The sequence below is a fragment of the Ammospiza caudacuta genome, chromosome 11, assembly GCF_027887145.1.
Source record: "Ammospiza caudacuta isolate bAmmCau1 chromosome 11, bAmmCau1.pri, whole genome shotgun sequence".
Taxonomy (NCBI): domain Eukaryota; kingdom Metazoa; phylum Chordata; class Aves; order Passeriformes; family Passerellidae; genus Ammospiza; species Ammospiza caudacuta.
Genome location: NC_080603.1, coordinates 8,715,305 through 8,738,985, shown reverse-complemented (window position 1 = coordinate 8,738,985; position 23,681 = coordinate 8,715,305). Strand labels below are relative to the sequence as shown.

Genomic DNA, 23,681 nt, shown 5'->3' with positions numbered 1-23,681 from the left:
GGCCGTTGCCGGGTGCTCGAGGGCGCTGCGGAGGGGCCGGTGGGTGCCTACGGCCATACCACCCTGAGAACGCCCGATCTCGTCTGATCTCGGAAGCTAAGCAGGGTCGGGCCCGGTTAGTACTTGGATGGGAGACCGCCTGGGAATACCGGGTGCTGTAGGCATCTCTTTTGGTGCCTTTTGTGCCCCGGCGGTCGCCCGTTTGGCCGGGGCAGCCGAGGCCAGGGCCCGCAGGGAGGGGGCCGGTGTGCTTTTGGGGCGCGGCTTGTGCCCTTGGGGGCGAGTGGTGGCCCGGGCCGGGTCACCAGGGGCCGGCGTGGGCCTGTGTGGCGGTGAGGTGGCGGTGGTTGCCCGGTGCGGTGTCGGCGCGTGCCGGGAGGCCGTTGCCGGGTGCTCGAGGGCGCTGCGGAGGGGCCGGTGGGTGCCTACGGCCATACCACCCTGAGAACGCCCGATCTCGTCTGATCTCGGAAGCTAAGCAGGGTCGGGCCCGGTTAGTACTTGGATGGGAGACCGCCTGGGAATACCGGGTGCTGTAGGCATCTCTTTTGGTGCCTTTTGTGCCCCGGCGGTCGCCCGTTTGGCCGGGGCAGCCGAGGCCAGGGCCCGCAGGGAGGGGGCCGGTGTGCTTTTGGGGCGCGGCTTGTGCCCTTGGGGGCGAGTGGTGGCCCGGGCCGGGTCACCAGGGGCCGGCGTGGGCCTGTGTGGCGGTGAGGTGGCGGTGGTTGCCCGGTGCGGTGTCGGCGCGTGCCGGGAGGCCGTTGCCGGGTGCTCGAGGGCGCTGCGGAGGGGCCGGTGGGTGCCTGCGGCCATACCACCCTGAGAACGCCCGATCTCGTCTGATCTCGGAAGCTAAGCAGGGTCGGGCCCGGTTAGTACTTGGATGGGAGACCGCCTGGGAATACCGGGTGCTGTAGGCATCTCTTTTGGTGCCTTTTGTGCCCCGGCGGTCGCCCGTTTGGCCGGGGCAGCCGAGGCCAGGGCCCGCAGGGAGGGGGCCGGTGTGCTTTTGGGGCGCGGCTTGTGCCCTTGGGGGCGAGTGGTGGCCCGGGCCGGGTCACCAGGGGCCGGCGTGGGCCTGTGTGGCGGTGAGGTGGCGGTGGTTGCCCGGTGCGGTGTCGGCGCGTGCCGGGAGGCCGTTGCCGGGTGCTCGAGGGCGCTGCGGAGGGGCCGGTGGGTGCCTGCGGCCATACCACCCTGAGAACGCCCGATCTCGTCTGATCTCGGAAGCTAAGCAGGGTCGGGCCCGGTTAGTACTTGGATGGGAGACCGCCTGGGAATACCGGGTGCTGTAGGCATCTCTTTTGGTGCCTTTTGTGCCCCGGCGGTCGCCCGTTTGGCCGGGGCAGCCGAGGCCAGGGCCCGCAGGGAGGGGGCCGGTGTGCTTTTGGGGCGCGGCTTGTGCCCTTGGGGGCGAGTGGTGGCCCGGGCCGGGTCACCAGGGGCCGGCGTGGGCCTGTGTGGCGGTGAGGTGGCGGTGGTTGCCCGGTGCGGTGTCGGCGCGTGCCGGGAGGCCGTTGCCGGGTGCTCGAGGGCGCTGCGGAGGGGCCGGTGGGTGCCTACGGCCATACCACCCTGAGAACGCCCGATCTCGTCTGATCTCGGAAGCTAAGCAGGGTCGGGCCCGGTTAGTACTTGGATGGGAGACCGCCTGGGAATACCGGGTGCTGTAGGCATCTCTTTTGGTGCCTTTTGTGCCCCGGCGGTCGCCCGTTTGGCCGGGGCAGCCGAGGCCAGGGCCCGCAGGGAGGGGGCCGGTGTGCTTTTGGGGCGCGGCTTGTGCCCTTGGGGGCGAGTGGTGGCCCGGGCCGGGTCACCAGGGGCCGGCGTGGGCCTGTGTGGCGGTGAGGTGGCGGTGGTTGCCCGGTGCGGTGTCGGCGCGTGCCGGGAGGCCGTTGCCGGGTGCTCGAGGGCGCTGCGGAGGGGCCGGTGGGTGCCTACGGCCATACCACCCTGAGAACGCCCGATCTCGTCTGATCTCGGAAGCTAAGCAGGGTCGGGCCCGGTTAGTACTTGGATGGGAGACCGCCTGGGAATACCGGGTGCTGTAGGCATCTCTTTTGGTGCCTTTTGTGCCCCGGCGGTCGCCCGTTTGGCCGGGGCAGCCGAGGCCAGGGCCCGCAGGGAGGGGGCCGGTGTGCTTTTGGGGCGCGGCTTGTGCCCTTGGGGGCGAGTGGTGGCCCGGGCCGGGTCACCAGGGGCCGGCGTGGGCCTGTGTGGCGGTGAGGTGGCGGTGGTTGCCCGGTGCGGTGTCGGCGCGTGCCGGGAGGCCGTTGCCGGGTGCTCGAGGGCGCTGCGGAGGGGCCGGTGGGTGCCTACGGCCATACCACCCTGAGAACGCCCGATCTCGTCTGATCTCGGAAGCTAAGCAGGGTCGGGCCCGGTTAGTACTTGGATGGGAGACCGCCTGGGAATACCGGGTGCTGTAGGCATCTCTTTTGGTGCCTTTTGTGCCCCGGCGGTCGCCCGTTTGGCCGGGGCAGCCGAGGCCAGGGCCCGCAGGGAGGGGGCCGGTGTGCTTTAGGGGCGCGGCTTGTGCCCTTGGGGGCGAGTGGTGGCCCGGGCCGGGTCACCAGGGGCCGGCGTGGGCCTGTGTGGCGGTGAGGTGGCGGTGGTTGCCCGGTGCGGTGTCGGCGCGTGCCGGGAGGCCGTTGCCGGGTGCTCGAGGGCGCTGCGGAGGGGCCGGTGGGTGCCTACGGCCATACCACCCTGAGAACGCCCGATCTCGTCTGATCTCGGAAGCTAAGCAGGGTCGGGCCCGGTTAGTACTTGGATGGGAGACCGCCTGGGAATACCGGGTGCTGTAGGCATCTCTTTTGGTGCCTTTTGTGCCCCGGCGGTCGCCCGTTTGGCCGGGGCAGCCGAGGCCAGGGCCCGCAGGGAGGGGGCCGGTGTGCTTTTGGGGCGCGGCTTGTGCCCTTGGGGGCGAGTGGTGGCCCGGGCCGGGTCACCAGGGGCCGGCGTGGGCCTGTGTGGCGGTGAGGTGGCGGTGGTTGCCCGGTGCGGTGTCGGCGCGTGCCGGGAGGCCGTTGCCGGGTGCTCGAGGGCGCTGCGGAGGGGCCGGTGGGTGCCTACGGCCATACCACCCTGAGAACGCCCGATCTCGTCTGATCTCGGAAGCTAAGCAGGGTCGGGCCCGGTTAGTACTTGGATGGGAGACCGCCTGGGAATACCGGGTGCTGTAGGCATCTCTTTTGGTGCCTTTTGTGCCCCGGCGGTCGCCCGTTTGGCCGGGGCAGCCGAGGCCAGGGCCCGCAGGGAGGGGGCCGGTGTGCTTTTGGGGCGCGGCTTGTGCCCTTGGGGGCGAGTGGTGGCCCGGGCCGGGTCACCAGGGGCCGGCGTGGGCCTGTGTGGCGGTGAGGTGGCGGTGGTTGCCCGGTGCGGTGTCGGCGCGTGCCGGGAGGCCGTTGCCGGGTGCTCGAGGGCGCTGCGGAGGGGCCGGTGGGTGCCTACGGCCATACCACCCTGAGAACGCCCGATCTCGTCTGATCTCGGAAGCTAAGCAGGGTCGGGCCCGGTTAGTACTTGGATGGGAGACCGCCTGGGAATACCGGGTGCTGTAGGCATCTCTTTTGGTGCCTTTTGTGCCCCGGCGGTCGCCCGTTTGGCCGGGGCAGCCGAGGCCAGGGCCCGCAGGGAGGGGGCCGGTGTGCTTTTGGGGCGCGGCTTGTGCCCTTGGGGGCGAGTGGTGGCCCGGGCCGGGTCACCAGGGGCCGGCGTGGGCCTGTGTGGCGGTGAGGTGGCGGTGGTTGCCCGGTGCGGTGTCGGCGCGTGCCGGGAGGCCGTTGCCGGGTGCTCGAGGGCGCTGCGGAGGGGCCGGTGGGTGCCTACGGCCATACCACCCTGAGAACGCCCGATCTCGTCTGATCTCGGAAGCTAAGCAGGGTCGGGCCCGGTTAGTACTTGGATGGGAGACCGCCTGGGAATACCGGGTGCTGTAGGCATCTCTTTTGGTGCCTTTTGTGCCCCGGCGGTCGCCCGTTTGGCCGGGGCAGCCGAGGCCAGGGCCCGCAGGGAGGGGGCCGGTGTGCTTTTGGGGCGCGGCTTGTGCCCTTGGGGGCGAGTGGTGGCCCGGGCCGGGTCACCAGGGGCCGGCGTGGGCCTGTGTGGCGGTGAGGTGGCGGTGGTTGCCCGGTGCGGTGTCGGCGCGTGCCGGGAGGCCGTTGCCGGGTGCTCGAGGGCGCTGCGGAGGGGCCGGTGGGTGCCTACGGCCATACCACCCTGAGAACGCCCGATCTCGTCTGATCTCGGAAGCTAAGCAGGGTCGGGCCCGGTTAGTACTTGGATGGGAGACCGCCTGGGAATACCGGGTGCTGTAGGCATCTCTTTTGGTGCCTTTTGTGCCCCGGCGGTCGCCCGTTTGGCCGGGGCAGCCGAGGCCAGGGCCCGCAGGGAGGGGGCCGGTGTGCTTTTGGGGCGCGGCTTGTGCCCTTGGGGGCGAGTGGTGGCCCGGGCCGGGTCACCAGGGGCCGGCGTGGGCCTGTGTGGCGGTGAGGTGGCGGTGGTTGCCCGGTGCGGTGTCGGCGCGTGCCGGGAGGCCGTTGCCGGGTGCTCGAGGGCGCTGCGGAGGGGCCGGTGGGTGCCTACGGCCATACCACCCTGAGAACGCCCGATCTCGTCTGATCTCGGAAGCTAAGCAGGGTCGGGCCCGGTTAGTACTTGGATGGGAGACCGCCTGGGAATACCGGGTGCTGTAGGCATCTCTTTTGGTGCCTTTTGTGCCCCGGCGGTCGCCCGTTTGGCCGGGGCAGCCGAGGCCAGGGCCCGCAGGGAGGGGGCCGGTGTGCTTTTGGGGCGCGGCTTGTGCCCTTGGGGGCGAGTGGTGGCCCGGGCCGGGTCACCAGGGGCCGGCGTGGGCCTGTGTGGCGGTGAGGTGGCGGTGGTTGCCCGGTGCGGTGTCGGCGCGTGCCGGGAGGCCGTTGCCGGGTGCTCGAGGGCGCTGCGGAGGGGCCGGTGGGTGCCTACGGCCATACCACCCTGAGAACGCCCGATCTCGTCTGATCTCGGAAGCTAAGCAGGGTCGGGCCCGGTTAGTACTTGGATGGGAGACCGCCTGGGAATACCGGGTGCTGTAGGCATCTCTTTTGGTGCCTTTTGTGCCCCGGCGGTCGCCCGTTTGGCCGGGGCAGCCGAGGCCAGGGCCCGCAGGGAGGGGGCCGGTGTGCTTTTGGGGCGCGGCTTGTGCCCTTGGGGGCGAGTGGTGGCCCGGGCCGGGTCACCAGGGGCCGGCGTGGGCCTGTGTGGCGGTGAGGTGGCGGTGGTTGCCCGGTGCGGTGTCGGCGCGTGCCGGGAGGCCGTTGCCGGGTGCTCGAGGGCGCTGCGGAGGGGCCGGTGGGTGCCTACGGCCATACCACCCTGAGAACGCCCGATCTCGTCTGATCTCGGAAGCTAAGCAGGGTCGGGCCCGGTTAGTACTTGGATGGGAGACCGCCTGGGAATACCGGGTGCTGTAGGCATCTCTTTTGGTGCCTTTTGTGCCCCGGCGGTCGCCCGTTTGGCCGGGGCAGCCGAGGCCAGGGCCCGCAGGGAGGGGGCCGGTGTGCTTTTGGGGCGCGGCTTGTGCCCTTGGGGGCGAGTGGTGGCCCGGGCCGGGTCACCAGGGGCCGGCGTGGGCCTGTGTGGCGGTGAGGTGGCGGTGGTTGCCCGGTGCGGTGTCGGCGCGTGCCGGGAGGCCGTTGCCGGGTGCTCGAGGGCGCTGCGGAGGGGCCGGTGGGTGCCTACGGCCATACCACCCTGAGAACGCCCGATCTCGTCTGATCTCGGAAGCTAAGCAGGGTCGGGCCCGGTTAGTACTTGGATGGGAGACCGCCTGGGAATACCGGGTGCTGTAGGCATCTCTTTTGGTGCCTTTTGTGCCCCGGCGGTCGCCCGTTTGGCCGGGGCAGCCGAGGCCAGGGCCCGCAGGGAGGGGGCCGGTGTGCTTTTGGGGCGCGGCTTGTGCCCTTGGGGGCGAGTGGTGGCCCGGGCCGGGTCACCAGGGGCCGGCGTGGGCCTGTGTGGCGGTGAGGTGGCGGTGGTTGCCCGGTGCGGTGTCGGCGCGTGCCGGGAGGCCGTTGCCGGGTGCTCGAGGGCGCTGCGGAGGGGCCGGTGGGTGCCTACGGCCATACCACCCTGAGAACGCCCGATCTCGTCTGATCTCGGAAGCTAAGCAGGGTCGGGCCCGGTTAGTACTTGGATGGGAGACCGCCTGGGAATACCGGGTGCTGTAGGCATCTCTTTTGGTGCCTTTTGTGCCCCGGCGGTCGCCCGTTTGGCCGGGGCAGCCGAGGCCAGGGCCCGCAGGGAGGGGGCCGGTGTGCTTTTGGGGCGCGGCTTGTGCCCTTGGGGGCGAGTGGTGGCCCGGGCCGGGTCACCAGGGGCCGGCGTGGGCCTGTGTGGCGGTGAGGTGGCGGTGGTTGCCCGGTGCGGTGTCGGCGCGTGCCGGGAGGCCGTTGCCGGGTGCTCGAGGGCGCTGCGGAGGGGCCGGTGGGTGCCTACGGCCATACCACCCTGAGAACGCCCGATCTCGTCTGATCTCGGAAGCTAAGCAGGGTCGGGCCCGGTTAGTACTTGGATGGGAGACCGCCTGGGAATACCGGGTGCTGTAGGCATCTCTTTTGGTGCCTTTTGTGCCCCGGCGGTCGCCCGTTTGGCCGGGGCAGCCGAGGCCAGGGCCCGCAGGGAGGGGGCCGGTGTGCTTTTGGGGCGCGGCTTGTGCCCTTGGGGGCGAGTGGTGGCCCGGGCCGGGTCACCAGGGGCCGGCGTGGGCCTGTGTGGCGGTGAGGTGGCGGTGGTTGCCCGGTGCGGTGTCGGCGCGTGCCGGGAGGCCGTTGCCGGGTGCTCGAGGGCGCTGCGGAGGGGCCGGTGGGTGCCTACGGCCATACCACCCTGAGAACGCCCGATCTCGTCTGATCTCGGAAGCTAAGCAGGGTCGGGCCCGGTTAGTACTTGGATGGGAGACCGCCTGGGAATACCGGGTGCTGTAGGCATCTCTTTTGGTGCCTTTTGTGCCCCGGCGGTCGCCCGTTTGGCCGGGGCAGCCGAGGCCAGGGCCCGCAGGGAGGGGGCCGGTGTGCTTTTGGGGCGCGGCTTGTGCCCTTGGGGGCAAGTGGTGGCCCGGGCCGGGTCACCAGGGGCCGGCGTGGGCCTGTGTGGCGGTGAGGTGGCGGTGGTTGCCCGGTGCGGTGTCGGCGCGTGCCGGGAGGCCGTTGCCGGGTGCTCGAGGGCGCTGCGGAGGGGCCGGTGGGTGCCTACGGCCATACCACCCTGAGAACGCCCGATCTCGTCTGATCTCGGAAGCTAAGCAGGGTCGGGCCCGGTTAGTACTTGGATGGGAGACCGCCTGGGAATACCGGGTGCTGTAGGCATCTCTTTTGGTGCCTTTTGTGCCCCGGCGGTCGCCCGTTTGGCCGGGGCAGCCGAGGCCAGGGCCCGCAGGGAGGGGGCCGGTGTGCTTTTGGGGCGCGGCTTGTGCCCTTGGGGGCGAGTGGTGGCCCGGGCCGGGTCACCAGGGGCCGGCGTGGGCCTGTGTGGCGGTGAGGTGGCGGTGGTTGCCCGGTGCGGTGTCGGCGCGTGCCGGGAGGCCGTTGCCGGGTGCTCGAGGGCGCTGCGGAGGGGCCGGTGGGTGCCTACGGCCATACCACCCTGAGAACGCCCGATCTCGTCTGATCTCGGAAGCTAAGCAGGGTCGGGCCCGGTTAGTACTTGGATGGGAGACCGCCTGGGAATACCGGGTGCTGTAGGCATCTCTTTTGGTGCCTTTTGTGCCCCGGCGGTCGCCCGTTTGGCCGGGGCAGCCGAGGCCAGGGCCCGCAGGGAGGGGGCCGGTGTGCTTTTGGGGCGCGGCTTGTGCCCTTGGGGGCGAGTGGTGGCCCGGGCCGGGTCACCAGGGGCCGGCGTGGGCCTGTGTGGCGGTGAGGTGGCGGTGGTTGCCCGGTGCGGTGTCGGCGCGTGCCGGGAGGCCGTTGCCGGGTGCTCGAGGGCGCTGCGGAGGGGCCGGTGGGTGCCTACGGCCATACCACCCTGAGAACGCCCGATCTCGTCTGATCTCGGAAGCTAAGCAGGGTCGGGCCCGGTTAGTACTTGGATGGGAGACCGCCTGGGAATACCGGGTGCTGTAGGCATCTCTTTTGGTGCCTTTTGTGCCCCGGCGGTCGCCCGTTTGGCCGGGGCAGCCGAGGCCAGGGCCCGCAGGGAGGGGGCCGGTGTGCTTTTGGGGCGCGGCTTGTGCCCTTGGGGGCGAGTGGTGGCCCGGGCCGGGTCACCAGGGGCCGGCGTGGGCCTGTGTGGCGGTGAGGTGGCGGTGGTTGCCCGGTGCGGTGTCGGCGCGTGCCGGGAGGCCGTTGCCGGGTGCTCGAGGGCGCTGCGGAGGGGCCGGTGGGTGCCTACGGCCATACCACCCTGAGAACGCCCGATCTCGTCTGATCTCGGAAGCTAAGCAGGGTCGGGCCCGGTTAGTACTTGGATGGGAGACCGCCTGGGAATACCGGGTGCTGTAGGCATCTCTTTTGGTGCCTTTTGTGCCCCGGCGGTCGCCCGTTTGGCCGGGGCAGCCGAGGCCAGGGCCCGCAGGGAGGGGGCCGGTGTGCTTTTGGGGCGCGGCTTGTGCCCTTGGGGGCGAGTGGTGGCCCGGGCCGGGTCACCAGGGGCCGGCGTGGGCCTGTGTGGCGGTGAGGTGGCGGTGGTTGCCCGGTGCGGTGTCGGCGCGTGCCGGGAGGCCGTTGCCGGGTGCTCGAGGGCGCTGCGGAGGGGCCGGTGGGTGCCTACGGCCATACCACCCTGAGAACGCCCGATCTCGTCTGATCTCGGAAGCTAAGCAGGGTCGGGCCCGGTTAGTACTTGGATGGGAGACCGCCTGGGAATACCGGGTGCTGTAGGCATCTCTTTTGGTGCCTTTTGTGCCCCGGCGGTCGCCCGTTTGGCCGGGGCAGCCGAGGCCAGGGCCCGCAGGGAGGGGGCCGGTGTGCTTTTGGGGCGCGGCTTGTGCCCTTGGGGGCGAGTGGTGGCCCGGGCCGGGTCACCAGGGGCCGGCGTGGGCCTGTGTGGCGGTGAGGTGGCGGTGGTTGCCCGGTGCGGTGTCGGCGCGTGCCGGGAGGCCGTTGCCGGGTGCTCGAGGGCGCTGCGGAGGGGCCGGTGGGTGCCTACGGCCATACCACCCTGAGAACGCCCGATCTCGTCTGATCTCGGAAGCTAAGCAGGGTCGGGCCCGGTTAGTACTTGGATGGGAGACCGCCTGGGAATACCGGGTGCTGTAGGCATCTCTTTTGGTGCCTTTTGTGCCCCGGCGGTCGCCCGTTTGGCCGGGGCAGCCGAGGCCAGGGCCCGCAGGGAGGGGGCCGGTGTGCTTTTGGGGCGCGGCTTGTGCCCTTGGGGGCGAGTGGTGGCCCGGGCCGGGTCACCAGGGGCCGGCGTGGGCCTGTGTGGCGGTGAGGTGGCGGTGGTTGCCCGGTGCGGTGTCGGCGCGTGCCGGGAGGCCGTTGCCGGGTGCTCGAGGGCGCTGCGGAGGGGCCGGTGGGTGCCTACGGCCATACCACCCTGAGAACGCCCGATCTCGTCTGATCTCGGAAGCTAAGCAGGGTCGGGCCCGGTTAGTACTTGGATGGGAGACCGCCTGGGAATACCGGGTGCTGTAGGCATCTCTTTTGGTGCCTTTTGTGCCCCGGCGGTCGCCCGTTTGGCCGGGGCAGCCGAGGCCAGGGCCCGCAGGGAGGGGGCCGGTGTGCTTTTGGGGCGCGGCTTGTGCCCTTGGGGGCGAGTGGTGGCCCGGGCCGGGTCACCAGGGGCCGGCGTGGGCCTGTGTGGCGGTGAGGTGGCGGTGGTTGCCCGGTGCGGTGTCGGCGCGTGCCGGGAGGCCGTTGCCGGGTGCTCGAGGGCGCTGCGGAGGGGCCGGTGGGTGCCTACGGCCATACCACCCTGAGAACGCCCGATCTCGTCTGATCTCGGAAGCTAAGCAGGGTCGGGCCCGGTTAGTACTTGGATGGGAGACCGCCTGGGAATACCGGGTGCTGTAGGCATCTCTTTTGGTGCCTTTTGTGCCCCGGCGGTCGCCCGTTTGGCCGGGGCAGCCGAGGCCAGGGCCCGCAGGGAGGGGGCCGGTGTGCTTTTGGGGCGCGGCTTGTGCCCTTGGGGGCGAGTGGTGGCCCGGGCCGGGTCACCAGGGGCCGGCGTGGGCCTGTGTGGCGGTGAGGTGGCGGTGGTTGCCCGGTGCGGTGTCGGCGCGTGCCGGGAGGCCGTTGCCGGGTGCTCGAGGGCGCTGCGGAGGGGCCGGTGGGTGCCTACGGCCATACCACCCTGAGAACGCCCGATCTCGTCTGATCTCGGAAGCTAAGCAGGGTCGGGCCCGGTTAGTACTTGGATGGGAGACCGCCTGGGAATACCGGGTGCTGTAGGCATCTCTTTTGGTGCCTTTTGTGCCCCGGCGGTCGCCCGTTTGGCCGGGGCAGCCGAGGCCAGGGCCCGCAGGGAGGGGGCCGGTGTGCTTTAGGGGCGCGGCTTGTGCCCTTGGGGGCGAGTGGTGGCCCGGGCCGGGTCACCAGGGGCCGGCGTGGGCCTGTGTGGCGGTGAGGTGGCGGTGGTTGCCCGGTGCGGTGTCGGCGCGTGCCGGGAGGCCGTTGCCGGGTGCTCGAGGGCGCTGCGGAGGGGCCGGTGGGTGCCTACGGCCATACCACCCTGAGAACGCCCGATCTCGTCTGATCTCGGAAGCTAAGCAGGGTCGGGCCCGGTTAGTACTTGGATGGGAGACCGCCCGGGAATACCGGGTGCTGTAGGCATCTCTTTTGGTGCCTTTTGTGCCCCGGCGGTCGCCCGTTTGGCCGGGGCAGCCGAGGCCAGGGCCCGCAGGGAGGGGGCCGGTGTGCTTTTGGGGCGCGGCTTGTGCCCTTGGGGGCGAGTGGTGGCCCGGGCCGGGTCACCAGGGGCCGGCGTGGGCCTGTGTGGCGGTGAGGTGGCGGTGGTTGCCCGGTGCGGTGTCGGCGCGTGCCGGGAGGCCGTTGCCGGGTGCTCGAGGGCGCTGCGGAGGGGCCGGTGGGTGCCTACGGCCATACCACCCTGAGAACGCCCGATCTCGTCTGATCTCGGAAGCTAAGCAGGGTCGGGCCCGGTTAGTACTTGGATGGGAGACCGCCCGGGAATACCGGGTGCTGTAGGCATCTCTTTTGGTGCCTTTTGTGCCCCGGCGGTCGCCCGTTTGGCCGGGGCAGCCGAGGCCAGGGCCCGCAGGGAGGGGGCCGGTGTGCTTTTGGGGCGCGGCTTGTGCCCTTGGGGGCGAGTGGTGGCCCGGGCCGGGTCACCAGGGGCCGGCGTGGGCCTGTGTGGCGGTGAGGTGGCGGTGGTTGCCCGGTGCGGTGTCGGCGCGTGCCGGGAGGCCGTTGCCGGGTGCTCGAGGGCGCTGCGGAGGGGCCGGTGGGTGCCTACGGCCATACCACCCTGAGAACGCCCGATCTCGTCTGATCTCGGAAGCTAAGCAGGGTCGGGCCCGGTTAGTACTTGGATGGGAGACCGCCTGGGAATACCGGGTGCTGTAGGCATCTCTTTTGGTGCCTTTTGTGCCCCGGCGGTCGCCCGTTTGGCCGGGGCAGCCGAGGCCAGGGCCCGCAGGGAGGGGGCCGGTGTGCTTTTGGGGCGCGGCTTGTGCCCTTGGGGGCGAGTGGTGGCCCGGGCCGGGTCACCAGGGGCCGGCGTGGGCCTGTGTGGCGGTGAGGTGGCGGTGGTTGCCCGGTGCGGTGTCGGCGCGTGCCGGGAGGCCGTTGCCGGGTGCTCGAGGGCGCTGCGGAGGGGCCGGTGGGTGCCTACGGCCATACCACCCTGAGAACGCCCGATCTCGTCTGATCTCGGAAGCTAAGCAGGGTCGGGCCCGGTTAGTACTTGGATGGGAGACCGCCCGGGAATACCGGGTGCTGTAGGCATCTCTTTTGGTGCCTTTTGTGCCCCGGCGGTCGCCCGTTTGGCCGGGGCAGCCGAGGCCAGGGCCCGCAGGGAGGGGGCCGGTGTGCTTTTGGGGCGCGGCTTGTGCCCTTGGGGGCGAGTGGTGGCCCGGGCCGGGTCACCAGGGGCCGGCGTGGGCCTGTGTGGCGGTGAGGTGGCGGTGGTTGCCCGGTGCGGTGTCGGCGCGTGCCGGGAGGCCGTTGCCGGGTGCTCGAGGGCGCTGCGGAGGGGCCGGTGGGTGCCTACGGCCATACCACCCTGAGAACGCCCGATCTCGTCTGATCTCGGAAGCTAAGCAGGGTCGGGCCCGGTTAGTACTTGGATGGGAGACCGCCTGGGAATACCGGGTGCTGTAGGCATCTCTTTTGGTGCCTTTTGTGCCCCGGCGGTCGCCCGTTTGGCCGGGGCAGCCGAGGCCAGGGCCCGCAGGGAGGGGGCCGGTGTGCTTTTGGGGCGCGGCTTGTGCCCTTGGGGGCGAGTGGTGGCCCGGGCCGGGTCACCAGGGGCCGGCGTGGGCCTGTGTGGCGGTGAGGTGGCGGTGGTTGCCCGGTGCGGTGTCGGCGCGTGCCGGGAGGCCGTTGCCGGGTGCTCGAGGGCGCTGCGGAGGGGCCGGTGGGTGCCTACGGCCATACCACCCTGAGAACGCCCGATCTCGTCTGATCTCGGAAGCTAAGCAGGGTCGGGCCCGGTTAGTACTTGGATGGGAGACCGCCTGGGAATACCGGGTGCTGTAGGCATCTCTTTTGGTGCCTTTTGTGCCCCGGCGGTCGCCCGTTTGGCCGGGGCAGCCGAGGCCAGGGCCCGCAGGGAGGGGGCCGGTGTGCTTTTGGGGCGCGGCTTGTGCCCTTGGGGGCGAGTGGTGGCCCGGGCCGGGTCACCAGGGGCCGGCGTGGGCCTGTGTGGCGGTGAGGTGGCGGTGGTTGCCCGGTGCGGTGTCGGCGCGTGCCGGGAGGCCGTTGCCGGGTGCTCGAGGGCGCTGCGGAGGGGCCGGTGGGTGCCTACGGCCATACCACCCTGAGAACGCCCGATCTCGTCTGATCTCGGAAGCTAAGCAGGGTCGGGCCCGGTTAGTACTTGGATGGGAGACCGCCTGGGAATACCGGGTGCTGTAGGCATCTCTTTTGGTGCCTTTTGTGCCCCGGCGGTCGCCCGTTTGGCCGGGGCAGCCGAGGCCAGGGCCCGCAGGGAGGGGGCCGGTGTGCTTTTGGGGCGCGGCTTGTGCCCTTGGGGGCGAGTGGTGGCCCGGGCCGGGTCACCAGGGGCCGGCGTGGGCCTGTGTGGCGGTGAGGTGGCGGTGGTTGCCCGGTGCGGTGTCGGCGCGTGCCGGGAGGCCGTTGCCGGGTGCTCGAGGGCGCTGCGGAGGGGCCGGTGGGTGCCTACGGCCATACCACCCTGAGAACGCCCGATCTCGTCTGATCTCGGAAGCTAAGCAGGGTCGGGCCCGGTTAGTACTTGGATGGGAGACCGCCCGGGAATACCGGGTGCTGTAGGCATCTCTTTTGGTGCCTTTTGTGCCCCGGCGGTCGCCCGTTTGGCCGGGGCAGCCGAGGCCAGGGCCCGCAGGGAGGGGGCCGGTGTGCTTTTGGGGCGCGGCTTGTGCCCTTGGGGGCGAGTGGTGGCCCGGGCCGGGTCACCAGGGGCCGGCGTGGGCCTGTGTGGCGGTGAGGTGGCGGTGGTTGCCCGGTGCGGTGTCGGCGCGTGCCGGGAGGCCGTTGCCGGGTGCTCGAGGGCGCTGCGGAGGGGCCGGTGGGTGCCTACGGCCATACCACCCTGAGAACGCCCGATCTCGTCTGATCTCGGAAGCTAAGCAGGGTCGGGCCCGGTTAGTACTTGGATGGGAGACCGCCTGGGAATACCGGGTGCTGTAGGCATCTCTTTTGGTGCCTTTTGTGCCCCGGCGGTCGCCCGTTTGGCCGGGGCAGCCGAGGCCAGGGCCCGCAGGGAGGGGGCCGGTGTGCTTTTGGGGCGCGGCTTGTGCCCTTGGGGGCGAGTGGTGGCCCGGGCCGGGTCACCAGGGGCCGGCGTGGGCCTGTGTGGCGGTGAGGTGGCGGTGGTTGCCCGGTGCGGTGTCGGCGCGTGCCGGGAGGCCGTTGCCGGGTGCTCGAGGGCGCTGCGGAGGGGCCGGTGGGTGCCTACGGCCATACCACCCTGAGAACGCCCGATCTCGTCTGATCTCGGAAGCTAAGCAGGGTCGGGCCCGGTTAGTACTTGGATGGGAGACCGCCCGGGAATACCGGGTGCTGTAGGCATCTCTTTTGGTGCCTTTTGTGCCCCGGCGGTCGCCCGTTTGGCCGGGGCAGCCGAGGCCAGGGCCCGCAGGGAGGGGGCCGGTGTGCTTTTGGGGCGCGGCTTGTGCCCTTGGGGGCGAGTGGTGGCCCGGGCCGGGTCACCAGGGGCCGGCGTGGGCCTGTGTGGCGGTGAGGTGGCGGTGGTTGCCCGGTGCGGTGTCGGCGCGTGCCGGGAGGCCGTTGCCGGGTGCTCGAGGGCGCTGCGGAGGGGCCGGTGGGTGCCTACGGCCATACCACCCTGAGAACGCCCGATCTCGTCTGATCTCGGAAGCTAAGCAGGGTCGGGCCCGGTTAGTACTTGGATGGGAGACCGCCTGGGAATACCGGGTGCTGTAGGCATCTCTTTTGGTGCCTTTTGTGCCCCGGCGGTCGCCCGTTTGGCCGGGGCAGCCGAGGCCAGGGCCCGCAGGGAGGGGGCCGGTGTGCTTTTGGGGCGCGGCTTGTGCCCTTGGGGGCGAGTGGTGGCCCGGGCCGGGTCACCAGGGGCCGGCGTGGGCCTGTGTGGCGGTGAGGTGGCGGTGGTTGCCCGGTGCGGTGTCGGCGCGTGCCGGGAGGCCGTTGCCGGGTGCTCGAGGGCGCTGCGGAGGGGCCGGTGGGTGCCTACGGCCATACCACCCTGAGAACGCCCGATCTCGTCTGATCTCGGAAGCTAAGCAGGGTCGGGCCCGGTTAGTACTTGGATGGGAGACCGCCCGGGAATACCGGGTGCTGTAGGCATCTCTTTTGGTGCCTTTTGTGCCCCGGCGGTCGCCCGTTTGGCCGGGGCAGCCGAGGCCAGGGCCCGCAGGGAGGGGGCCGGTGTGCTTTTGGGGCGCGGCTTGTGCCCTTGGGGGCGAGTGGTGGCCCGGGCCGGGTCACCAGGGGCCGGCGTGGGCCTGTGTGGCGGTGAGGTGGCGGTGGTTGCCCGGTGCGGTGTCGGCGCGTGCCGGGAGGCCGTTGCCGGGTGCTCGAGGGCGCTGCGGAGGGGCCGGTGGGTGCCTACGGCCATACCACCCTGAGAACGCCCGATCTCGTCTGATCTCGGAAGCTAAGCAGGGTCGGGCCCGGTTAGTACTTGGATGGGAGACCGCCTGGGAATACCGGGTGCTGTAGGCATCTCTTTTGGTGCCTTTTGTGCCCCGGCGGTCGCCCGTTTGGCCGGGGCAGCCGAGGCCAGGGCCCGCAGGGAGGGGGCCGGTGTGCTTTTGGGGCGCGGCTTGTGCCCTTGGGGGCGAGTGGTGGCCCGGGCCGGGTCACCAGGGGCCGGCGTGGGCCTGTGTGGCGGTGAGGTGGCGGTGGTTGCCCGGTGCGGTGTCGGCGCGTGCCGGGAGGCCGTTGCCGGGTGCTCGAGGGCGCTGCGGAGGGGCCGGTGGGTGCCTACGGCCATACCACCCTGAGAACGCCCGATCTCGTCTGATCTCGGAAGCTAAGCAGGGTCGGGCCCGGTTAGTACTTGGATGGGAGACCGCCTGGGAATACCGGGTGCTGTAGGCATCTCTTTTGGTGCCTTTTGTGCCCCGGCGGTCGCCCGTTTGGCCGGGGCAGCCGAGGCCAGGGCCCGCAGGGAGGGGGCCGGTGTGCTTTTGGGGCGCGGCTTGTGCCCTTGGGGGCGAGTGGTGGCCCGGGCCGGGTCACCAGGGGCCGGCGTGGGCCTGTGTGGCGGTGAGGTGGCGGTGGTTGCCCGGTGCGGTGTCGGCGCGTGCCGGGAGGCCGTTGCCGGGTGCTCGAGGGCGCTGCGGAGGGGCCGGTGGGTGCCTACGGCCATACCACCCTGAGAACGCCCGATCTCGTCTGATCTCGGAAGCTAAGCAGGGTCGGGCCCGGTTAGTACTTGGATGGGAGACCGCCTGGGAATACCGGGTGCTGTAGGCATCTCTTTTGGTGCCTTTTGTGCCCCGGCGGTCGCCCGTTTGGCCGGGGCAGCCGAGGCCAGGGCCCGCAGGGAGGGGGCCGGTGTGCTTTTGGGGCGCGGCTTGTGCCCTTGGGGGCGAGTGGTGGCCCGGGCCGGGTCACCAGGGGCCGGCGTGGGCCTGTGTGGCGGTGAGGTGGCGGTGGTTGCCCGGTGCGGTGTCGGCGCGTGCCGGGAGGCCGTTGCCGGGTGCTCGAGGGCGCTGCGGAGGGGCCGGTGGGTGCCTACGGCCATACCACCCTGAGAACGCCCGATCTCGTCTGATCTCGGAAGCTAAGCAGGGTCGGGCCCGGTTAGTACTTGGATGGGAGACCGCCTGGGAATACCGGGTGCTGTAGGCATCTCTTTTGGTGCCTTTTGTGCCCCGGCGGTCGCCCGTTTGGCCGGGGCAGCCGAGGCCAGGGCCCGCAGGGAGGGGGCCGGTGTGCTTTTGGGGCGCGGCTTGTGCCCTTGGGGGCGAGTGGTGGCCCGGGCCGGGTCACCAGGGGCCGGCGTGGGCCTGTGTGGCGGTGAGGTGGCGGTGGTTGCCCGGTGCGGTGTCGGCGCGTGCCGGGAGGCCGTTGCCGGGTGCTCGAGGGCGCTGCGGAGGGGCCGGTGGGTGCCTACGGCCATACCACCCTGAGAACGCCCGATCTCGTCTGATCTCGGAAGCTAAGCAGGGTCGGGCCCGGTTAGTACTTGGATGGGAGACCGCCTGGGAATACCGGGTGCTGTAGGCATCTCTTTTGGTGCCTTTTGTGCCCCGGCGGTCGCCCGTTTGGCCGGGGCAGCCGAGGCCAGGGCCCGCAGGGAGGGGGCCGGTGTGCTTTTGGGGCGCGGCTTGTGCCCTTGGGGGCGAGTGGTGGCCCGGGCCGGGTCACCAGGGGCCGGCGTGGGCCTGTGTGGCGGTGAGGTGGCGGTGGTTGCCCGGTGCGGTGTCGGCGCGTGCCGGGAGGCCGTTGCCGGGTGCTCGAGGGCGCTGCGGAGGGGCCGGTGGGTGCCTACGGCCATACCACCCTGAGAACGCCCGATCTCGTCTGATCTCGGAAGCTAAGCAGGGTCGGGCCCGGTTAGTACTTGGATGGGAGACCGCCTGGGAATACCGGGTGCTGTAGGCATCTCTTTTGGTGCCTTTTGTGCCCCGGCGGTCGCCCGTTTGGCCGGGGCAGCCGAGGCCAGGGCCCGCAGGGAGGGGGCCGGTGTGCTTTTGGGGCGCGGCTTGTGCCCTTGGGGGCGAGTGGTGGCCCGGGCCGGGTCACCAGGGGCCGGCGTGGGCCTGTGTGGCGGTGAGGTGGCGGTGGTTGCCCGGTGCGGTGTCGGCGCGTGCCGGGAGGCCGTTGCCGGGTGCTCGAGGGCGCTGCGGAGGGGCCGGTGGGTGCCTACGGCCATACCACCCTGAGAACGCCCGATCTCGTCTGATCTCGGAAGCTAAGCAGGGTCGGGCCCGGTTAGTACTTGGATGGGAGACCGCCTGGGAATACCGGGTGCTGTAGGCATCTCTTTTGGTGCCTTTTGTGCCCCGGCGGTCGCCCGTTTGGCCGGGGCAGCCGAGGCCAGGGCCCGCAGGGAGGGGGCCGGTGTGCTTTTGGGGCGCGGCTTGTGCCCTTGGGGGCGAGTGGTGGCCCGGGCCGGGTCACCAGGGGCCGGCGTGGGCCTGTGTGGCGGTGAGGTGGCGGTGGTTGCCCGGTGCGGTGTCGGCGCGTGCCGGGAGGCCGTTGCCGGGTGCTCGAGGGCGCTGCGGAGGGGCCGGTGGGTGCCTACGGCCATACCACCCTGAGAACGCCCGATCTCGTCTGATCTCGGAAGCTAAGCAGGGTCGGGCCCGGTTAGTACTTGGATGGGAGACCGCCTGGGAATACCGGGTGCTGTAGGCATCTCTTTTGGTGCCTTTTGTGCCCCGGCGGTCGCCCGTTTGGCCGGGGCAGCCGAGGCCAGGGCCCGCAGGGAGGGGGCCGGTGTGCTTTTGGGGCGCGGCTTGTGCCCTTGGGGGCGAGTGGTGGCCCGGGCCGGGTCACCAGGGGCCGGCGTGGGCCTGTGTGGCGGTGAGGTGGCGGTGGTTGCCCGGTGCGGTGTCGGCGCGTGCCGGGAGGCCGTTGCCGGGTGCTCGAGGGCGCTGCGGAGGGGCCGGTGGGTGCCTACGGCCATACCACCCTGAGAACGCCCGATCTCGTCTGATCTCGGAAGCTAAGCAGGGTCGGGCCCGGTTAGTACTTGGATGGGAGACCGCCTGGGAATACCGGGTGCTGTAGGCATCTCTTTTGGTGCCTTTTGTGCCCCGGCGGTCGCCCGTTTGGCCGGGGCAGCCGAGGCCAGGGCCCGCAGGGAGGGGGCCGGTGTGCTTTTGGGGCGTGGCTTGTGCCCCTGGGGGCCAGTGGTAGCCTGCGGTCTTTTCCTTATCTTTGTTTAGATTTCGTTTATTTGTCTCCCGGCCTCTTTTCTTTTGTATTTGTTTAGTGTTTGTGTCTTTTTTTTCTTTTTTTAAGAAGAAATAGTTTTTTTTTGAGCCTGATTTTTAATATATTCTTTTAAATTCATTGAATTTTATTTTCTCTGGCATGTTGTTTTTGTATTTTTTCATTGCACCTGTTCTCTGCTGAGTGTCACTGGATGTGGCCTGCTGTTTTGCTCTGTTTGTGCCATTGTCGGTTGTCCTGTTGACGGTCAGTGTTGTATTCTGTGACTTCTTTGTGTTATCATTATGCCTGTGTTTATCTTTTTTTTCATGTGTGTCCGTGTTTGCTTTCTCATTGCTTGCCAGGTGGATTCTCCTTCTTGGTGTGTGGACTAGGCAAGGAGCCCCTGTGTTTCTGCCAGCGGCCGTGTCATGGTCTGGAATGCCCACTGCAAGATCCCATCCCACGTGCTCTGTGGGATAGCCCCAGGTGTTCATTTTCTCTTTCCATCCCACATCCTTTCCCCTTTCCAGGCACATGCTGCCTGACCGGTACACCCATGTCCCCCTGTGGGCAACACCAGAGACATGGTCCCCTTTGCATGGAATCTGCCTGTTGGTGTCGCACAGTCTTACCTCACCTAGCAGCGCGTCAAGCTCCTCCCGGCTCAGCACAGGGTCACTGCCAAGGGCTCCATCCTCTGCCTGTGCATGGAGAGACATCCTGTCAGCTCCCTTGCTGCCCTCAGCCTGTTCACCTTTTGGTGAGGGTTGCTATCCATGTTCAGTCCCTCAGCTGGTGTGGGCCCAACTCTTGCTCCCCCAGTGCAGTTTCACTAAATTGTCTCCATGTTGTGTCAGCCCGTCCCTCAGCCTGCCTGACCCACCTCCACCTTCCTTCTTCCCTTAAGCTCCACTTTTCCTCTCCCACCCCGCTCCTGCTGCTGACCTTGCCTGCTGGAAGCAGTTGGTCTCCAGCTGCTGCAGTGGTGCCCAGACCGCCTGTGTCCAGGGTGCCCGTGCAGGACATGCACAGTTGTAGCCCCCTAGACATCAGAGGTGACACAGACCGTCAGGGCAGAACCCTCCAGGGAGGAACTGGCATGTGGGGCATGATGGGGAACTCACCTGGGGTCCCCACTGGGAGCAGGACAGTGGTGGGGAGTGGGGATCCGGGTGCAGCAGCGGCTGCAGACGCTCCCCTTTGCTCCACCCTGCTGGGTGTCCCGTGCCGTCTCCCCCAGGGTCTCGGGGGGTCTCTCCACAGGCAGGTCTGCCTCCAGCAGCTGGCCTGGTTCAGTCACGTTCTCCACGCAGGAACCACAGCGCCATGTCCCACTGCGCAGTGCGAGCAGAGCAGTGAGGGACGGCAGGGGGCACTGGCATCCCTGCGTGCCTGGGACTCACCTGGGCACATGGGGCAGCGGGGGCACCAGGCAGGCAAGGTGAAAGGCCCTGGGGCAGCCGTCACAGCAGATGAGCTCACCACCGTCACCGCATGCTGCACACTCATCCTCATTCTCCTGTCCCCGGGGGAGTGAGCAGGGGTCACTGCCACCCTCACGGGCTGAAGCCATGGCTGTGGCCAGGTATTTCACCGCCCTTGCCCTCTCCCCCTGCATCACCCACCCTGTGCCAAACATACCAATCCTTTCAGGGTGGTAAAATTGCCTGTTTCTTGGGGGTTGTAATGTGAACCCCCAGGAGCTGAACCCTGTGTTTTCTTTTCACGGCCAAGGCAAATGAACATGCCAGGGAACCCCAACAGTTCCTCCTGGGGCTGCACCAGGTGTCACATTGAGGGCTCACCTGGTGGGGTGCAGGGTCCTGGCTGTAGACAGTGGCTGCTTGCAGCTGGCCCTGGGGGTGCAACTGGGGTTCCCTGTTCTGTTGGCGAGACAAGAAGGGGTTTTGAGAGGCACTGCTTGCACTGGGGGACACCCCCAGGCCATGGCTATGATGCCATGCAGGAACAACCCCCTGCCACAGCCTTGGCAGCTGCACAAGATGGGGTGAAAACATGAGGGGGGTGTCTGTACACTTTGGCATGCCTTGGGCTGGGCGGGAGGCTTCAAGCTGTGGCTTCTGCTCCTGGCCTCTGGCTCCTCGCAGGCAGTTGGGGTATACGGCTTGTCGCCAGCTCTGCTGCCCAGCTTGGAGCTGTCTGCAAGAGAGACCAGAGGGAGCTCCAGCTCCCCTTTCCCACCTTGTCCTGCCTGAGGGTGGCTCCTGAATTTGGGGACTAAACTGGGCAGGAGGTGGCTGGGCTGGGCTGTACTTACTTGGGTCCAGCACGTGTTTAATGAGGATGCCCTCGATCGCCCCACGGCTGACGGGCACCTCACCACCTGCCACAGCCACCGCTCTCTGCACCGAGGCAGCCACTGCCTGGAGAGCTGCGGGCAGGGGATGGTTCAGTGGGGTGGGTAGCCCCCTGCCCAGGGCTGTGGGCAAACAGGGCACACAGGCAGAAGCTGCCCTGGGGCTTTCGGCACTCACCACTGGCACGAGAGCTGCGGGGGGTATCTGTGCCCTCTGGCTTCTTCACAGTCTTTGCCTTCACCAGGGGCCCTGCAGCATTGTGAGGATGGGCATCAGGGGGCACACCACAATACCTCGGGGGCAGCACCCTGCCCCATCTCCATCCTGCTCTGGGTCTCCATACCAGGACTGGCACTGTGCCGTGGAGCGGACTGTGCCGCCCGGGCCTTGTCCCGCTCCTCAGGGGCTTTCCTCTTGCCTTGGGGTCTGTGTGGGGCCGGTGCTGAGGGGCTCGGGGAGAGACGCCTTCCACGGCGCTGCCGCCCCAGCTCCACCTCTGCGAGAATAACAGGGACTGGGAGAGGCACCAGCACCCCGGCTGTCACCCCTGCCCGCTGTCAGCCCCCGGGGGTGCCCGTCCCAGCTGACCCCCACTACCTCTGGGGAAGGCGCCGCGGAGAGGCCGGAGCCGGGAGTAGCGCTCCAGGTTGTAATCCTTGAAGAGGACGGCCCAGAAGTCCTGGAGGGCGGCGGTGTCGCGGCCCAGCAGCCAGGTGAGCAGCGCGTGGAAAGCGCGGTGGGAGCCCTCCCGCTCCGCCCGGCTCAGCGTCTCCTGCGGGCACAGCACGGCCAGGGCTGCCCTCCGGCCCTGCCGCCCCCACAGCGTGACCGGCCCGGCCGGTCCCGCAGCCTCACCTTGAAGATGTGATCAGGGACGACATCGTGGTCAGCCAGGCCATGCAGCAGTGGGAAGACGTCGTCCACTGCCATGGCGATCTCGGTGCGGTGCAGCTTCAGCAGGCGCCGCAGGTCCCCGTCGCTGCCCGGGCCCGCCATGGCCGGGGACTGCCGGAGCCCTCAGCCGCCCGTGCACTCACTCCTCTTTAATACACCCCGGTCCGGCACCTCGCCGGAGTCCCGCGGCCCCACTCATTTCTGTACGAGGCCGTAACCTGAGCCTGTCCCTCCGGCGGGCGGCGGTGCTGGGCTTGTCCCCAGCTCCGGGGACATGAAAAGGAAACACAGGGTTCAGCTTGTCCCCACGGCCCAGCCCCGGGCTCGAGGTCCGGCATCTCCCCAGCTCCGGGCGGCAGCAGCCGGCGTGGGGTCCCAAACCCGCGGGGAACGCCCTGGGGGGAGCAGGGAGAGGGGTCAGTGAGGTCCTGGTGAGGGACCCCCACCTCTCTCATATCTGCAGTCACCCAGGCGTCTCCCAAAATTTCTGGACTTTCCATAGTAGCTGCTTCTCTCATCCAGAAACTCGGCTGCAGGAGCATGTGGGAAGTAAGAGCCCAGCAGCTGGGGGTGTGACAGCAAGAAGAGAGTCAGGGTGTCTTAGAGTGTGTCCTGCCCCCACACTGCCCACTTCCCTTCCCAGCATCTCTCATAGACAACGTGGTATGTCTCAAGATAGAAATACTGCAGGAGGAACTGCCTGGGTGCTCACATAATGAATGCATTCCACAGACAGAGGAGCCAAGATGTGAGTGATTGAGGGGTATGTTTGCCTGCAAAAAATTGTAAAATGCTGCTGGAGACTGGACCAATTCAGCAAACTGGTCTCCTGCAAGCAGCTTCTGTGGGGCAGCAGGAAGTGCTGACACACAAGCTCCACAGAATGTGTGTTGGGGTACAACTGAGGATGCTGAACAAGTAAACATCTTGCCAGAGCCATGGCAGTGCCACGAGTACACCCAGGGAATACCTGGGCAGGTGTAGCCCACAGCTCTGTCAATACCCACTTCCCAAAACTGAGGATATGGAACTGCAAAAAGCCTGGAGCCAGGGAGAAGCTGGCTCCTTGAAAGCATCTGGCATAGCAAAGTCTGGGGGCCTGGCTGCTCTGTACCAGGTAGCTGGAAAAGTGAAAGCTCAACGGCTCCTACCCCAACTCCCAGACGTTTGGATTTCCCCAGGATCAATTTCTAGCGTCCCTCCCTCTGGAGGTGTGTGTGGGCTGCCCAGCAGGCTGTGCCAGGGGGGCTGTGGTTGTGCACAGCTGTCCCCAGGCCCTGGAGCAAACCCAGACCTGAGCAGGACCAGAGCACCGTGCAAGAGGGGACACTGCTGGCAGCACAAGGGGATTCAGGAACTTTCATTGCTATGTCTTAAAAGAATGGAGTAGTATCTGCTGGCTCCAAAGCTGTGCCAGGAGGAAGCATCTGCTGTCAAGAAACTCAGGAAGAATAACAAGACAACACCCTTGGTGAGAGCAGGAAATACCCTTGCACGTGTCTGGTTAATAAATTAATTGCCCTTGGAAAGGCTCGCCCTGCAGCTCCTTTCAGCATTCAGGGGGATTTTTCCTGTGGAGCCAGTGAGAGCCATAGGATGGGGGTAGGGTGGGTGTCATGCTGGGTTCCTGTGCCCCACACCAGGATTTCTGTGCCCAGCTCTGCCACAGTGGGGATGGCTTCACCACCGGTGTGCCATGCATCCCCCCAGGGGAACAAACCTGGATGTTAGGTTCAGGAGGTTCATCTCCCCTCCTGGAGCTGTGCCCAAGCCTGGCCACTGGCACTGAGCACAAGCACAGTTGTGACACAGCCTCACAGGTCTGCTCCATTCTTCTCAGGATCACTTTTTCCCAGTATCCCACCTGCAGTGCCACAATTTATCACTGTCACCCTGTGTTAAACTGTCTGGCACGTCCCCCTGCCCACCCAGCTCCCTCCTGGGGAGGCACTGCCCAACACTCCATGAGCCATATGCCCACAGAGTTCAGCTTGGACTTGTTTTAAATTCCAGCTTT

The 23,681-nt window shown here is 68.7% G+C and overlaps 1 protein-coding gene and 49 non-coding genes across 50 annotated transcripts; 49 read left to right on the top strand and 1 right to left on the bottom strand.

Annotated features, from left to right (window-relative positions):
• Positions 1-45: 45 nt before the first annotated feature.
• LOC131562852 (5S ribosomal RNA) lies at positions 46-164 on the top strand. The gene has a single exon (XR_009275256.1). It is a non-coding gene; the product is annotated as a 5S ribosomal RNA (ribosomal RNA).
• Positions 165-423: 259 nt separating this feature from the next.
• Positions 424-542, top strand: LOC131562851 (5S ribosomal RNA). The gene has a single exon (XR_009275255.1). It is a non-coding gene; the product is annotated as a 5S ribosomal RNA (ribosomal RNA).
• A 259-nt stretch (positions 543-801) lies between these two features.
• Positions 802-920, top strand: LOC131562792 (5S ribosomal RNA). Its single transcript, XR_009275198.1, has one exon. It is a non-coding gene; the product is annotated as a 5S ribosomal RNA (ribosomal RNA).
• A 259-nt stretch (positions 921-1,179) lies between these two features.
• LOC131562791 (5S ribosomal RNA) lies at positions 1,180-1,298 on the top strand. Its single transcript, XR_009275197.1, has one exon. It is a non-coding gene; the product is annotated as a 5S ribosomal RNA (ribosomal RNA).
• A 259-nt stretch (positions 1,299-1,557) lies between these two features.
• On the top strand, positions 1,558-1,676 carry LOC131562850 (5S ribosomal RNA). Its single transcript, XR_009275254.1, has one exon. It is a non-coding gene; the product is annotated as a 5S ribosomal RNA (ribosomal RNA).
• A 259-nt stretch (positions 1,677-1,935) lies between these two features.
• LOC131562849 (5S ribosomal RNA) lies at positions 1,936-2,054 on the top strand. Its single transcript, XR_009275253.1, has one exon. It is a non-coding gene; the product is annotated as a 5S ribosomal RNA (ribosomal RNA).
• A 259-nt stretch (positions 2,055-2,313) lies between these two features.
• On the top strand, positions 2,314-2,432 carry LOC131562848 (5S ribosomal RNA). The gene has a single exon (XR_009275252.1). It is a non-coding gene; the product is annotated as a 5S ribosomal RNA (ribosomal RNA).
• A 259-nt stretch (positions 2,433-2,691) lies between these two features.
• On the top strand, positions 2,692-2,810 carry LOC131562847 (5S ribosomal RNA). Its single transcript, XR_009275251.1, has one exon. It is a non-coding gene; the product is annotated as a 5S ribosomal RNA (ribosomal RNA).
• Positions 2,811-3,069: 259 nt separating this feature from the next.
• On the top strand, positions 3,070-3,188 carry LOC131562845 (5S ribosomal RNA). Its single transcript, XR_009275249.1, has one exon. It is a non-coding gene; the product is annotated as a 5S ribosomal RNA (ribosomal RNA).
• A 259-nt stretch (positions 3,189-3,447) lies between these two features.
• On the top strand, positions 3,448-3,566 carry LOC131562844 (5S ribosomal RNA). The gene has a single exon (XR_009275248.1). It is a non-coding gene; the product is annotated as a 5S ribosomal RNA (ribosomal RNA).
• Positions 3,567-3,825: 259 nt separating this feature from the next.
• Positions 3,826-3,944, top strand: LOC131562843 (5S ribosomal RNA). Its single transcript, XR_009275247.1, has one exon. It is a non-coding gene; the product is annotated as a 5S ribosomal RNA (ribosomal RNA).
• Positions 3,945-4,203: 259 nt separating this feature from the next.
• Positions 4,204-4,322, top strand: LOC131562842 (5S ribosomal RNA). The gene has a single exon (XR_009275246.1). It is a non-coding gene; the product is annotated as a 5S ribosomal RNA (ribosomal RNA).
• Positions 4,323-4,581: 259 nt separating this feature from the next.
• LOC131562841 (5S ribosomal RNA) lies at positions 4,582-4,700 on the top strand. Its single transcript, XR_009275245.1, has one exon. It is a non-coding gene; the product is annotated as a 5S ribosomal RNA (ribosomal RNA).
• Positions 4,701-4,959: 259 nt separating this feature from the next.
• Positions 4,960-5,078, top strand: LOC131562840 (5S ribosomal RNA). Its single transcript, XR_009275244.1, has one exon. It is a non-coding gene; the product is annotated as a 5S ribosomal RNA (ribosomal RNA).
• Positions 5,079-5,337: 259 nt separating this feature from the next.
• LOC131562839 (5S ribosomal RNA) lies at positions 5,338-5,456 on the top strand. Its single transcript, XR_009275243.1, has one exon. It is a non-coding gene; the product is annotated as a 5S ribosomal RNA (ribosomal RNA).
• A 259-nt stretch (positions 5,457-5,715) lies between these two features.
• On the top strand, positions 5,716-5,834 carry LOC131562838 (5S ribosomal RNA). Its single transcript, XR_009275242.1, has one exon. It is a non-coding gene; the product is annotated as a 5S ribosomal RNA (ribosomal RNA).
• A 259-nt stretch (positions 5,835-6,093) lies between these two features.
• LOC131562837 (5S ribosomal RNA) lies at positions 6,094-6,212 on the top strand. Its single transcript, XR_009275241.1, has one exon. It is a non-coding gene; the product is annotated as a 5S ribosomal RNA (ribosomal RNA).
• Positions 6,213-6,471: 259 nt separating this feature from the next.
• Positions 6,472-6,590, top strand: LOC131562836 (5S ribosomal RNA). Its single transcript, XR_009275240.1, has one exon. It is a non-coding gene; the product is annotated as a 5S ribosomal RNA (ribosomal RNA).
• Positions 6,591-6,849: 259 nt separating this feature from the next.
• LOC131562834 (5S ribosomal RNA) lies at positions 6,850-6,968 on the top strand. The gene has a single exon (XR_009275238.1). It is a non-coding gene; the product is annotated as a 5S ribosomal RNA (ribosomal RNA).
• A 259-nt stretch (positions 6,969-7,227) lies between these two features.
• Positions 7,228-7,346, top strand: LOC131562833 (5S ribosomal RNA). The gene has a single exon (XR_009275237.1). It is a non-coding gene; the product is annotated as a 5S ribosomal RNA (ribosomal RNA).
• Positions 7,347-7,605: 259 nt separating this feature from the next.
• LOC131562832 (5S ribosomal RNA) lies at positions 7,606-7,724 on the top strand. Its single transcript, XR_009275236.1, has one exon. It is a non-coding gene; the product is annotated as a 5S ribosomal RNA (ribosomal RNA).
• A 259-nt stretch (positions 7,725-7,983) lies between these two features.
• LOC131562831 (5S ribosomal RNA) lies at positions 7,984-8,102 on the top strand. Its single transcript, XR_009275235.1, has one exon. It is a non-coding gene; the product is annotated as a 5S ribosomal RNA (ribosomal RNA).
• A 259-nt stretch (positions 8,103-8,361) lies between these two features.
• Positions 8,362-8,480, top strand: LOC131562830 (5S ribosomal RNA). Its single transcript, XR_009275234.1, has one exon. It is a non-coding gene; the product is annotated as a 5S ribosomal RNA (ribosomal RNA).
• Positions 8,481-8,739: 259 nt separating this feature from the next.
• LOC131562828 (5S ribosomal RNA) lies at positions 8,740-8,858 on the top strand. The gene has a single exon (XR_009275233.1). It is a non-coding gene; the product is annotated as a 5S ribosomal RNA (ribosomal RNA).
• Positions 8,859-9,117: 259 nt separating this feature from the next.
• On the top strand, positions 9,118-9,236 carry LOC131562827 (5S ribosomal RNA). Its single transcript, XR_009275232.1, has one exon. It is a non-coding gene; the product is annotated as a 5S ribosomal RNA (ribosomal RNA).
• A 259-nt stretch (positions 9,237-9,495) lies between these two features.
• Positions 9,496-9,614, top strand: LOC131562826 (5S ribosomal RNA). The gene has a single exon (XR_009275231.1). It is a non-coding gene; the product is annotated as a 5S ribosomal RNA (ribosomal RNA).
• Positions 9,615-9,873: 259 nt separating this feature from the next.
• On the top strand, positions 9,874-9,992 carry LOC131562825 (5S ribosomal RNA). Its single transcript, XR_009275230.1, has one exon. It is a non-coding gene; the product is annotated as a 5S ribosomal RNA (ribosomal RNA).
• A 259-nt stretch (positions 9,993-10,251) lies between these two features.
• Positions 10,252-10,370, top strand: LOC131562824 (5S ribosomal RNA). Its single transcript, XR_009275229.1, has one exon. It is a non-coding gene; the product is annotated as a 5S ribosomal RNA (ribosomal RNA).
• A 259-nt stretch (positions 10,371-10,629) lies between these two features.
• Positions 10,630-10,748, top strand: LOC131562790 (5S ribosomal RNA). Its single transcript, XR_009275196.1, has one exon. It is a non-coding gene; the product is annotated as a 5S ribosomal RNA (ribosomal RNA).
• Positions 10,749-11,007: 259 nt separating this feature from the next.
• Positions 11,008-11,126, top strand: LOC131562789 (5S ribosomal RNA). Its single transcript, XR_009275195.1, has one exon. It is a non-coding gene; the product is annotated as a 5S ribosomal RNA (ribosomal RNA).
• Positions 11,127-11,385: 259 nt separating this feature from the next.
• On the top strand, positions 11,386-11,504 carry LOC131562822 (5S ribosomal RNA). Its single transcript, XR_009275227.1, has one exon. It is a non-coding gene; the product is annotated as a 5S ribosomal RNA (ribosomal RNA).
• Positions 11,505-11,763: 259 nt separating this feature from the next.
• LOC131562788 (5S ribosomal RNA) lies at positions 11,764-11,882 on the top strand. The gene has a single exon (XR_009275194.1). It is a non-coding gene; the product is annotated as a 5S ribosomal RNA (ribosomal RNA).
• A 259-nt stretch (positions 11,883-12,141) lies between these two features.
• Positions 12,142-12,260, top strand: LOC131562821 (5S ribosomal RNA). Its single transcript, XR_009275226.1, has one exon. It is a non-coding gene; the product is annotated as a 5S ribosomal RNA (ribosomal RNA).
• Positions 12,261-12,519: 259 nt separating this feature from the next.
• Positions 12,520-12,638, top strand: LOC131562820 (5S ribosomal RNA). Its single transcript, XR_009275225.1, has one exon. It is a non-coding gene; the product is annotated as a 5S ribosomal RNA (ribosomal RNA).
• A 259-nt stretch (positions 12,639-12,897) lies between these two features.
• LOC131562819 (5S ribosomal RNA) lies at positions 12,898-13,016 on the top strand. The gene has a single exon (XR_009275224.1). It is a non-coding gene; the product is annotated as a 5S ribosomal RNA (ribosomal RNA).
• A 259-nt stretch (positions 13,017-13,275) lies between these two features.
• Positions 13,276-13,394, top strand: LOC131562786 (5S ribosomal RNA). The gene has a single exon (XR_009275193.1). It is a non-coding gene; the product is annotated as a 5S ribosomal RNA (ribosomal RNA).
• A 259-nt stretch (positions 13,395-13,653) lies between these two features.
• LOC131562818 (5S ribosomal RNA) lies at positions 13,654-13,772 on the top strand. Its single transcript, XR_009275223.1, has one exon. It is a non-coding gene; the product is annotated as a 5S ribosomal RNA (ribosomal RNA).
• A 259-nt stretch (positions 13,773-14,031) lies between these two features.
• LOC131562785 (5S ribosomal RNA) lies at positions 14,032-14,150 on the top strand. The gene has a single exon (XR_009275192.1). It is a non-coding gene; the product is annotated as a 5S ribosomal RNA (ribosomal RNA).
• Positions 14,151-14,409: 259 nt separating this feature from the next.
• Positions 14,410-14,528, top strand: LOC131562817 (5S ribosomal RNA). Its single transcript, XR_009275222.1, has one exon. It is a non-coding gene; the product is annotated as a 5S ribosomal RNA (ribosomal RNA).
• A 259-nt stretch (positions 14,529-14,787) lies between these two features.
• LOC131562784 (5S ribosomal RNA) lies at positions 14,788-14,906 on the top strand. The gene has a single exon (XR_009275191.1). It is a non-coding gene; the product is annotated as a 5S ribosomal RNA (ribosomal RNA).
• Positions 14,907-15,165: 259 nt separating this feature from the next.
• LOC131562816 (5S ribosomal RNA) lies at positions 15,166-15,284 on the top strand. The gene has a single exon (XR_009275221.1). It is a non-coding gene; the product is annotated as a 5S ribosomal RNA (ribosomal RNA).
• A 259-nt stretch (positions 15,285-15,543) lies between these two features.
• Positions 15,544-15,662, top strand: LOC131562806 (5S ribosomal RNA). Its single transcript, XR_009275211.1, has one exon. It is a non-coding gene; the product is annotated as a 5S ribosomal RNA (ribosomal RNA).
• A 259-nt stretch (positions 15,663-15,921) lies between these two features.
• Positions 15,922-16,040, top strand: LOC131562794 (5S ribosomal RNA). The gene has a single exon (XR_009275200.1). It is a non-coding gene; the product is annotated as a 5S ribosomal RNA (ribosomal RNA).
• Positions 16,041-16,299: 259 nt separating this feature from the next.
• LOC131562782 (5S ribosomal RNA) lies at positions 16,300-16,418 on the top strand. Its single transcript, XR_009275189.1, has one exon. It is a non-coding gene; the product is annotated as a 5S ribosomal RNA (ribosomal RNA).
• Positions 16,419-16,677: 259 nt separating this feature from the next.
• Positions 16,678-16,796, top strand: LOC131562857 (5S ribosomal RNA). Its single transcript, XR_009275261.1, has one exon. It is a non-coding gene; the product is annotated as a 5S ribosomal RNA (ribosomal RNA).
• Positions 16,797-17,055: 259 nt separating this feature from the next.
• Positions 17,056-17,174, top strand: LOC131562846 (5S ribosomal RNA). Its single transcript, XR_009275250.1, has one exon. It is a non-coding gene; the product is annotated as a 5S ribosomal RNA (ribosomal RNA).
• Positions 17,175-17,433: 259 nt separating this feature from the next.
• LOC131562835 (5S ribosomal RNA) lies at positions 17,434-17,552 on the top strand. The gene has a single exon (XR_009275239.1). It is a non-coding gene; the product is annotated as a 5S ribosomal RNA (ribosomal RNA).
• A 259-nt stretch (positions 17,553-17,811) lies between these two features.
• On the top strand, positions 17,812-17,930 carry LOC131562823 (5S ribosomal RNA). Its single transcript, XR_009275228.1, has one exon. It is a non-coding gene; the product is annotated as a 5S ribosomal RNA (ribosomal RNA).
• Positions 17,931-18,189: 259 nt separating this feature from the next.
• Positions 18,190-18,308, top strand: LOC131562776 (5S ribosomal RNA). Its single transcript, XR_009275183.1, has one exon. It is a non-coding gene; the product is annotated as a 5S ribosomal RNA (ribosomal RNA).
• Positions 18,309-18,840: 532 nt separating this feature from the next.
• On the bottom strand, positions 18,841-21,766 carry AIRE (autoimmune regulator). Its single transcript, XM_058812501.1, has 12 exons — positions 21,626-21,766; positions 21,368-21,542; positions 21,102-21,266; positions 20,948-21,025; positions 20,731-20,844; positions 20,488-20,612; positions 20,258-20,335; positions 19,856-19,971; positions 19,577-19,786; positions 19,398-19,494; positions 19,085-19,153; positions 18,841-18,921 (listed from the first exon to the last, which is right to left on the bottom strand). The coding sequence occupies exons 1-12, from the start codon at positions 21,764-21,766 to the stop codon at positions 18,841-18,843; spliced, it is 1,449 nt and encodes a 482-aa protein (XP_058668484.1).
• Positions 21,767-23,681: the final 1,915 nt, after the last annotated feature.